General features: G+C 35.3%; 1 protein-coding gene across 1 annotated transcript; it reads left to right on the forward strand.

Moving 5' to 3' along the window:
* The first annotated feature begins 3,339 nt into the window (after positions 1–3,339).
* On the forward strand, positions 3,340–5,043 carry LOC136225431 (uncharacterized). Its single transcript, XM_066013435.1, has 4 exons — positions 3,340–3,658; positions 3,773–4,322; positions 4,421–4,492; positions 4,573–5,043. The coding sequence occupies exons 1-4, from the start codon at positions 3,428–3,430 to the stop codon at positions 4,686–4,688; spliced, it is 969 nt and encodes a 322-aa protein (XP_065869507.1). The 5' UTR covers positions 3,340–3,427; the 3' UTR covers positions 4,689–5,043.
* The last annotated feature ends 5,614 nt before the right edge of the window (positions 5,044–10,657 follow it).

The raw sequence follows: 10,657 nt of genomic DNA on the forward strand, positions 1-10,657 counted from the left end.
ACAAGAGACTTTTGCTTCTTGTCTTCATACTTTTCCTTCACCTCGAAATTCTTCATCGAGATCTCATGGGTCAGCAGTGAGCCGATGAGTTCATCATACTTATAGGTGGTTAAGTCTTGAGCTTCCTCAACAGCGGTCTTCTTTGCTTGCCAGTTTTTAGGAAGAATCCTAAGAATCTTTTTGACTTGTTCTTCCTCAATGAAGATCTTCCCAAGTCTCTTGAGCTCGTTGATGATGTTTGTAAACCTTGCATTCATGTCAGAGATTCCTTCATCATCGTTCATCTCGAACAGCTCGTATAGTCTCATCTGCTGGTTCACCTTGGACTCCTTCACTTTGTTGGTTCCTTCGTAGGTGACCTCCAGCTTCTTCCAGATCTCTTGCGCTGACTCACAACCTGATATCTTGTTATATTCTGCAACATCAAGCGCACAGTGAAGCATATTTATAGCCGAATCGTGATTTTGTAGGTTCTTAAGATCATCCTCTGTCTATTTGGCCTCAGCTTTGACAACTGTTTGGCCAGCCACAACTTCAACAGGAACAAATGGGCCTTGGACTATTGAAAGCCATGCACTCATATTTGTTGCCTGAATAAATTTTTTCATCCTATTCTTCCAGAAGGTGTAGTTAGACCCAAAGAATAGGGGAGGCCAAGTAATGGACAGCCCCTTAGGTAAAATCTGAGTTGTCTGGTTTCCTGGGAGAAACCGAGTGCTGTTTTCAGCCATAGTGAGGATCAGCTCAAGGTAGTTAAACCTTTCACAGTGAGATTTTAAGCTCTGATACCACTTGTTGGTCCCTTATAACGTAACAAGTTAGTTCCAAGGGGGGGGGGGGATAGGAACTATTTAAAATTTAAGTACGTTAAGGCTGACTTCTTTTTCTTTGAAAAGGGATTACACAGCGCGCTGAGTAAATAAGACACTAGCTTAGTCAACTGGTGACTAAGTCAGCTTCTTTCTTTGAGTCAAGAGATAGCACTTGAGTCTATTCCTTAACTCAGATACTCAATACACACAACTCAGCGTGACCTCTTTACTTGGTCAGTATTGTTTAAGCAAGCAATATATATTAAGGAGTTTAAGGTTAGAAAGATGTTACTCAGCAGATTTATCCTGGTTCGGCCTCTAAGCCTACGTCCTGTCCCCGGAACACGTTTCGAGCTTTCGAATTCTCTATTGGGCTCTTTAACGGTAGAGCATCAAACCTTTTACAACTTAGAAGCTGAGTATAACAAGAGTACCTTCATCTATACCTCTACTCACTCCTAATCTCTTGCTGAGTACTTGCTGAGTACTATAACCGAGTACTCAGCCTGTCCTTTCTAATCTCTAGAAATGATAAAGATTTGAAATACTTTATCTGGAAGTTGTTCTTGCTCAGCTGCTGTCTTTATGTCTCATTAACAATTTAACTCAACATTGAACAAACACATTAGTGTAATAAATCAAAGCATTTAAACTTAGTGTGTTTAGAATATATTTAATTTTACTTAAATAATTTTGTCAAATCAAAATCATGTGGAAAGGTGTTTCAACAAACTTTACCCATTTAACATTATGGCCACTGAACTTCAATTCTTAACAGTATGGCAACTAAACTTTACACTTTTTAACACCGATGGCCACTCAACACCTCAAAACGACCGTTAACGGCCTAAAAATAAAAAATCTGAAGCGTTAATGATATTCTAAGGAACTTTAATCCATGAAAATTTTCGTTTTGAGATCATTTAGGTGTTGTTTTGTTAGGAGAGAGAGAGTGTGAAATTTTAGAAAGACAAAGCTCCAGAATTGTGATTTTGGAAAATAAAAAATATGGTTCCATGGTAAATGTCGTTCTGAACAACTTTAGTTATTGAATATTTTCATTTTGAGGTCGTTAACAGTCATTTTGAGGAGTTAGTTAAAATTGAGTGGCAACCGGTGTTAAAAAGAGTAAAGTTCGATGGTCATATCGTTAAGAATTGAAGTTTAGTGGCCACAATATTAAAATGGATAAAGTTCAGTGGAGACATGGGTGTAATTTACCCAATAACAGGAACATTAATATAAACAAGTTAAAGAGATTATATGTAAGGATAATGTACCAAAATAGACGTATGGTTTTTAGGAAAATATCAATTTAGGTTCCACGTATAAAATAGCCATAATATAGGTTTAATGTTTAAAAAATGTATAAATTTAAACCTCGATAACGGATTACAAGAAGTGAGAAATACCACTTTTGTTGAGTTAAGGGGGTAAATAGGACATTCTACAAGTTAGGGGGATAAATGGACAAGTTGAAGGGTGAGATATACCACTTTTATGAAGTTAAGAGGGTAAATAAAAAATTCGATGGGTTGGAGGGGTAAAATGACCAATTTGAACAAGTTAAAAGGATTGAAAAAGCATTATACCTATTTATTTAGATGAATCTAGTAAAAAATTCTAAGAAGATTTGAATTCGAAACTTTAAACTTTACAAATCAGTCTCTTCCCCTTTGCTCTTCTTCTCCAGTTTCCGCCACTGTCACCATCTCGCTTCCTTCTTTTGTTCAGGTTCCCTTAGAAGAGGAAGAAGGAAGATTGTCTTCCTTCTTCCTCCTCCTATTTATATTTTAATCTTTTTTTTAGCTTCAGTTTTGTCTTTTCTTCCTAGTTTGAAGTCTATATACTTTCTCGAATCTCTTTTCCGTCAGATCTACACCTGTTAGCTATACTTTTGTCGTTTCTTCTTTTTTCGGTCTTAGCAAGAGCGGAAAAAGTTCATCTTGTCCGCAGATCTAAAGATCTGCGTGGTTGCAAAAAAAAGAAAGGACTCAGATCCGAATGTCCGGAAGAGGCTAGATGATGAAGAATGGATTACAGCTGTTTTTCGATGGGATTCGACTTCCGAGAAATATATGATTTCTATTTTGTTGTATTTGTACCTTTTATGGTTTTTTATTGCTCTTTGTAGTCTTTTTAATGCTTTTTGTAGTCTTTTTCTTACTTTTTGTAGTCTATTTTCTTCCATTTGTGGTTCTTATACTGGCTATAGTCTGTATGAATAGAAAATTTTATCGTGTTGTATTTGTAATTTGTAATTCTATGGAATGAAATATGGCATTTTTATATAAAAAAAAAACTTTACAAATCAGTCGTTACAACAATAGTAAGGAAATTTTGACCCAAAATTTATTCATTAGTAATATATATATATATATATATATAATTGAATTATTTTATTACAAAATTAAATGGTAAATTTAGAAAAAGAGTGATATTTCCTCCTAAATCTATGTCCACTAATCTAGCTTCATAGTTTGGGCCACCACAACCCAAAACCCAGCAAAAATCAACTGGACTTCAATTATTAAATCTTCCCCAACCAGCAAACCCTTCATTTTCCCTCTCTTTTTTCTCTCTCTATAAATAACTACTTCTGCCTACTCGCCCATATGGATTCATGTTCTGTAATCATGGCTGACTCACTTCCAGATTTACAATACTGCCTCCCAACTGAGTTTTTCACTGAGATAGACCGAGTCATCGACTTTCCGATTGACTTCCCTTACGAGTTCGACTCCTCTGGTCTAGCTGACTCCACCGAGACGGAAAGCAGCGACGAAGATGATTCCGCAGTTGGATTGACTCGGTCTCTGATTCAGCAACTCGATTATGAACTTAAGGTACTACTTACACAACTTGTATTTAACTTTTATCAGATTTACTTGGATTTTGTGTGTTATTAATGGAGATATGGATTCCGATTCATTTGTTTTTACTTCGATTTGACTCAATAGAAGAACAGGACTGCATCTGGTTCACCGAAATCGACTCTCTGCGGAATCGGAGGTTGGTCGATGTCGCGCAACGGCGGGCTCTCGCCTCCGACGACGCCTCTTGGCACCAGATATGATAAATCGGAACCGATATATGCAGGCGCCGGCGATGTTTTGCGGTTGAAAAATGGCGTAAGCAATCAAACTACGGGGATTTACTCGAGTCAGGGATTTGTGTACGGTGTTTCGCAGTTGCCGAACCAGGATCAGTTGAATCGTTCTTATTCTGTTTGGGGAACGCAACAATTGAAAGCAGAGTCGCCTCATCTTCCGCAAAATCAAATCCAAAACAGAGGAACAAGTACTGCGGGCTACCAAAATGGCAGATTCGTGCGTCCTCTAGGTCTGCCACAGTCTGCTTGGCCGCCTCTACAAGTTCAGAAAAACAAACACCGTTCTCCGGCGAGTTCCACCCCTGCTTTTCTGAGCGGATCTGGTGTTAAAAGTTGTGCCGGCACCGGCGTTTTCTTGCCTCGCAGATTTAACGATTCCGTTCATATTAAGAAATCAGGTATGTTTAATGAGTTAAATCTTAATTACTGCTGATTTAGGCACAAAACTGGATCTAATTTTGAAATCCTAATTTCTTGTATACTGTATTGCTTCCAGCCAAGGTTGAAGACATAGACAGGCGTGCCAATAGCTGTCAAAGCTTGAATGGTGCTTTTGCCTCTAAACATGGTAAGTTAAATCCGTTTTATCATTTTTGTTCATGAAAAAGCTCCTTGTAGTACAGCAAAAAATAATAATGAAATTTGCAGATCATGCATCTATAGCTACAACCAAAAGTGGCTTGCTGGCACAGCACAAGTCGAATTTACAGACGGAAAATGCTGTCAAGAATGAGATTTGTCTTCCTCAGGAATGGATATATTGATCCAAGAATATATGGAAGTAGAGAGATTCACTGGAAAAGTAAGTGTAGAGAGGTAGAAGATTCTGTTAGATTCTATGACAGTTGGGTTTCAAGGAAAAAGGATTCAAAGGATTCAAAGGATTCAAGAACTAAATAATAAGAAATCCTTTTTGTGAAGCAAATAAGAAAGAAGAAAACTAATAATAGAGGAATATATTTTATTGTGATAAAAGCATATTATAATGTTATAGTATTTAGTTTTATTTATTTATTTGTTATTTATCGGGGAGGATTGAATTTTACTACCCTCCATATGTTTGCAAGTTTGTAACAAACCCATGGCAATTAATAATAATTTATTTATTTATTTTTACCATTTTTGCCTTTTTTTCTTGTTTTTTTTTTGATTTTTTTTAAGAGGAAGGCTAACATCCAAAGAAAACAATAAAAAAAAAACCAATAAAAAAATTAATAAGAAAAACCTCTTCTAAGAAAAACCTCTTTTTTTTTTTTTTTTTTTTTTGACGAAAAGAATAATCAATAAATAGAATTAATCAATTGTTTACATCCGATTCAGCTAAATGTGTCGTAAATAGAGGAGCTGAATCCCAGTATGTTGGGCTTTGCCAAGAAAAAGAAGAACTAGCTAAGAGATCTGCAACACGATTTGCTAGCCTGGGGATATAGGTGACTGAAACATCAACACAATCCAATGCTATTGCCCGACAGTGCCGGATAATGTCCTCGAACTTAGAGATGCCCTCAGATTGCCTGTTAAACGCATCAATGACTATTTTAGCATCCATTTCTAGTACTGCCTTGTCCAAGCCATTGTTTTTTTATCCAACTGAGGGCTTCCTTCAATCCAAACGCCTCAGCCAGCTGTGCTGCCCAGCAACCAGGTTTATGAGCTGTCCAGCATGCTCGTATTCTGCCCAAGACGTGCCTACAGACCAATCCGAAGCCCATGGAATGCGACTGACACCGAACTGCTGCATCAATATTTATTTTCCACGACCTAATGGGCGGCTATGTCCACCTAGCGGCCGCTGATTTGTTCCTATCAACAGGGCGTGCAAGAGGGGAAATGACTTTATTTTCAGCAGCATATTTCGACAACCATCGGAAGCTACGCGAGATACAAATTCTAGCTGGAATAATCTGTTTGTTCCATACATAGTTATTTCCCTGTTTCCAAATTTCCCAAACAATTACACACATACGCATCTTTTCATCGACACTACTAGCATTCTTGATCATAGCAGCAAACCAACTCATGAAATCAGCATAATGCATGCCTATTTGCACAATATTTCTCGCTTGCCAACAAGTGGTAGCAAAATGACAGTCAATAAATAGGTGGCAATTATGTTCACCCACATCATGGCATATATCACAAATATTACTAACTTGTATTCCTCTGTAGTATAGATTATCCATGTGAAGCAACAATTCAGAACAACCCGCCCTCCAAAGTTCTTCACCTTTGGAGGGATGTTTAGACTCCACAGGGTTCGCCAAAGATCACTGAAATCATTCTCAGCAGTACCATATCGTTGCACAAAGCCTACCCGATAGCCCGACTTGACAGTATAGGCGCCCGTTCTTCAAAAGTGCTAGACAATGCAATCCTCCTTACTCACATTCCATGTCGCTGTCTGTAATATATGCTCCGTATCCTCTGCATTGGACAAAGCCTCTACTTGGGCCACATCCCAATCTCCAGTAATAGGGCACCGCAGATCGGACACACGAAGATCCTCCGTACTCGCGACCATAGTGGTAGAGGGCCTGAAGCCTACAGCGTTAGCCAGCTAAGGTTGGTCCCACACATGAATCATATCTCCTCTTCCAACTTTCCATCTACACCCCTCCTCTAAACACGGTTTGGCATTCCATATACTCCGCCACACTAGGCTCGGGTTGTTACCTAACTGACCCGTCCAGAACGTCCCTTCATGGAAGTATTTAGCTTTGAGAATCTTACTAGCCAGAGTATTTTTGTCTGAAATTAAGTGCCACACATGCTTGCCAAGGAGGGCTATGTTGAACGTCCCCAAATGGCGAAAGCCCAAACCTCCATCTTCCTTCCTACGACACAGTCTTTCCCACGATATCCAGTGAATCTTCCTCTTATCCCCTGTCGACCCCCACCAGAATGAGTTCATCATTCTTTGTAACTCATCACACAAGGTCCCTTGCGAAAGAAAAATACTCATACAGTAAGAGGGGATCGCTTGCGCTACTGATTTCAGAAGTACCTCTCTCCCTGCCTGAGATATGAACTTACCATGCCATCCATTCACCCTTCTCCACAGCCTCCCATGCAAGTGGCTAAACACTGCTCGTTTCCTCCGGCCAATAAGTGAAGGGAGACCCAAGTAGTGTCCCGTATTCAGAGGTGCGGATACACCAATGATTTCTTGTAGTATAGCAAAAATCAATCATGAAATTTGCAGATCATGCATCTGTAGCTACAACCAAAAGTGGCTTGCTGGCACAACACCAGTCAAATTTACAAACGGAAAGTGCTGTCAAAAATGAGATTTTTCTTCCTCAGGAATGGATATATTGATCCAAGAATTATAGTATTCAACCATGGAGTTAGAGATTTACTGGAAAAGTAAATGTAGAGAGGTAGAAGATTCTGTTAGATGCTATGACAGCTGGATTTCAAGGAAAAAGGATTCAAAGGATTGAAGAAGAAAACAATAAGAAATCCTTTTTGTGAAGCAAATAAGAAAGAAGAAAACTAATAATAGAGGAATATATTTTATTGTGATAAAAGCATATTATAATGTTAATAATATTTAGTTTTATTTATTTGTTATTTATCGGGGAGGATTGAATTTTACTACCCTCCATACATATAAGTTTGTAACAAACCCATGCCAATCAATAAGAATTTATTTATTTACTTTTACCATTTTTGCATTTTTTTCTTGCTTTTTTGAATTTTTTAAGAGAGGAAGGCTAATATCCAAAAAAATAATAAATTAATAAGGTTTTATAGAGGTTTGTATGAGTCACACTGTACTTGTGATGACTTATAGTAAAAGAGTATGCGATTTAAAAAAAAAATTGATTTAGGATCTGCTGTTAAATTAATAAGTTGCATAATTTATGGAATAATACAAACTTCTTAAAATATATTAAAGAAATTATATCTTTATAAGGTAATATGAATTTGAGGGTTTGGCTTCTTGCTAATTTGTAGTGTAACGGTAGGTTTCAGAACATACTGTCACTTTTTTTTTTGCCTTGGGTTGGTGGGTGTGAAAAAGATAGAACAACTATATTTTCAAAGGTAACAATTATCCTAGTAGTGCTACAAATCTGTGAGTATGTCAGGACTCAAGATCTCATTGGCTTGAGTAAAGCCCTAACTTCTCGCGCTATTTGGGTCGTGTGGCAGCCCTCAAATTTGCAGTGAAACTTAATACAGATGGTGCTTGCAAAGGTAACCTAAACATGTCTTCAGTAGGTGGGTTGATTTTGGGATGAGAAGCGGCTAATGTGGAGGCATTGGTGCGAATATTGGGTACTGTAAAGTCACTGTTGTCGAACTCTCGCGGCTCTATTTCGGTTTGCAGTTGACCTAGGACAAGGGGTTCATGCAAGTGATTGTTGAAGTGGACTCCAATATTGTGCTTTAGTATATGACGAAATCGATGGAAGTGCATCATCCTTTTGCTTTATTTGTCTATTTTTGCTTAGAGTTTTGTGATAAGAATTGTAACATCTCTTTTATTCATACCTGGAGGGAAGAGAATCGAGCTGCTGACTGACTTGCGAACTTCGTAGGCTCTTCTACTTTAAATCACCATGAGTTTAGTGTGCCACCTATAGGCCCACAGAGAATCCTCTGTGATCACTGTAGAGGATCCACGATAACTAGAACTATTCGTTTGTAGTTTCTTTTCTTTTCATTTTCTGTTTTCCGGAGCTTTTAGCCTTTCTTAATTCACCAAAAAATAAAGTAGTTTGAATTATAATTAAGATTCTATTTAGTGTAATTGTTTCATAATAATATATAGTGCAATTGTTGTTGTTTATTATTGCTGGCAGTGAATGTTTTTTTTTCAAAATAGTTATAAGCAAACTTGATTAAAGAACCAAATGAATACTAATAGTGTGATTATTCTCTATAAGGTATTTTATTTTTGAATTAATTATTATAACCGATAAAGATAAAGTTAAGAGAAATCATATATAATTTTTGAACAGTTTTGATATTTCATGGTTTTACGTAATTAGATCTATAACTGACGAACGAAAAACATGATGAATAAAATAATAATATTTATGACAACATACTCTATAAATTATGTTAAAATTTGGTTACACTTGCCAAAATTAAATTATTGATTATATGGATAATAATGCTATACCTTCTAAATAAAAACACATTGACTGCGTTATATCTTCTGAATAAAAATTCTCTAACTGTCGTTATACCTTCTGAATAAACAAAAATTGACTGCCAATAATTATTTTTTAGCAAACTTAACTGCCAATAATAGGTATATATTTTTACCTTATTTCCTATTTTTTTTTTAAATTATGTAAAAGCAACTTATGAAGTTTTAATTAAATAATTATTTTAAATGCTTTTCTCAAATTTATAAGGCATGATAGTACTGTTAAAAAAGGGGGTAACACATGATATAAATACAATAGTGTATGAGTAATTTGTGTTGTGGGCCTGGCTTGGGCTAAATGAAAGAGTTGTGTGCAAACATGGTATAACCATCTAAAGTCTAAGAAAGGATGAAGATGAAGCTTGCCTTCTATTTATTTTATTTGCCTTTTTTGGAACTGAAACCCTACGGTACAAGAAATTATTTCAATATTTTATATTTTAATTTTTTTATGATTTATTGGATTGAGACATCAAATTAAAATCTATTAGAAATACAATTGTTAGTTATAGTTGTCACCCACTAATTTATAATTTAAACTAGTTACTATAATTTAATAATTAAAATTAATAATATTTTATCTAAATTAAATTTATTATTTTAGTTTTATATTTTCTTTAAATAATATTTTTATTGGTAAATATAATAAAATAGTGAAAAAATTAATATATTATATCAGTAAGAAATGAGATATCGGTTCCATCATTACTGTTATAATATATATATATATATATATATATATATATAGATTTTATTTTAAAGAAACATTGATATCCTGAGAGTTTTATGCATGCTAAACGGAGTATGAATTATTTAGTGGCTTAATTTAATTTTTTGTTCGGATAATTGATCAAGGATTGTCAATATTATATTTAGATATAATTAACATTTGTTATAAGAACCTTTTTTTAATCGGTTGATAATACATAATATTATATTATTATCTGTATATAATTTAATTATCTTTTAGTACTTGTTATTATTTAGTTTGTTAATTTGATATTATTATTTTATTCAAAAATGGAAGGGATTAGAAAGATTTTTGAACAAAATATAGGAATTAATCTAAATTATGTAAAACTTATATTAAAACTCATAAATATAATATGAATAATTGTATAGATAAATATAATAATATAATTAAAATTATTATATTATATATTATATGTTTTATCATTAAAAAAACTAAAGAAGTGGCACAACATATCAATCTTTACTATTTTATTATATATACGTATACAAAAATTTAATATCTCAAGCCAGTTGGTTAACTGGGATAAATCTTAAGTTTATTTTGGGAGCAGTATTAGTATCCGGCGCAAGAATAGGCTTATTGGTATCCTGGGTATTCGTGTTGCTCGGCTGCCGTTTAGTTACCTTGGGGTTCCTATTTTTCAGGGGGCGCCAAAGGCTCATTTTTTTTGCAACCGCTGATGGATCGATTCCTAGCTAAATTTAGTCTCTGGAGGGGACGGTCACTCTCTTTAGCAGGAAGACTGACTCTGATCAAATCTGTTTTAACTGGTGCTCTAATTCATTCATTTATGATTTATAAGTGGCCAACCTCTC

Source organism: Euphorbia lathyris, chromosome 4 (assembly GCF_963576675.1).
Source record: "Euphorbia lathyris chromosome 4, ddEupLath1.1, whole genome shotgun sequence".
NCBI lineage: Eukaryota > Viridiplantae > Streptophyta > Magnoliopsida > Malpighiales > Euphorbiaceae > Euphorbia > Euphorbia lathyris.

What these genes read in the sequence shown, in the direction of transcription:
- LOC136225431 (XM_066013435.1), top strand. Translation starts at nt 3,428, where the DNA reads ATGGATTCATGTTCTGTAATCATGGCTGACTCACTTCCAGATTTACAA. An exon ending in CGTTCATATTAAGAAATCAG is followed by an intron (nt 4,323 to 4,420) that starts GTATGTTTAATG and finishes TATTGCTTCCAG; the next exon opens with CCAAGGTTGAAGACATAGAC. An exon ending in TGCTTTTGCCTCTAAACATG is followed by an intron (nt 4,493 to 4,572) that starts GTAAGTTAAATC and finishes TGAAATTTGCAG; the next exon opens with ATCATGCATCTATAGCTACA.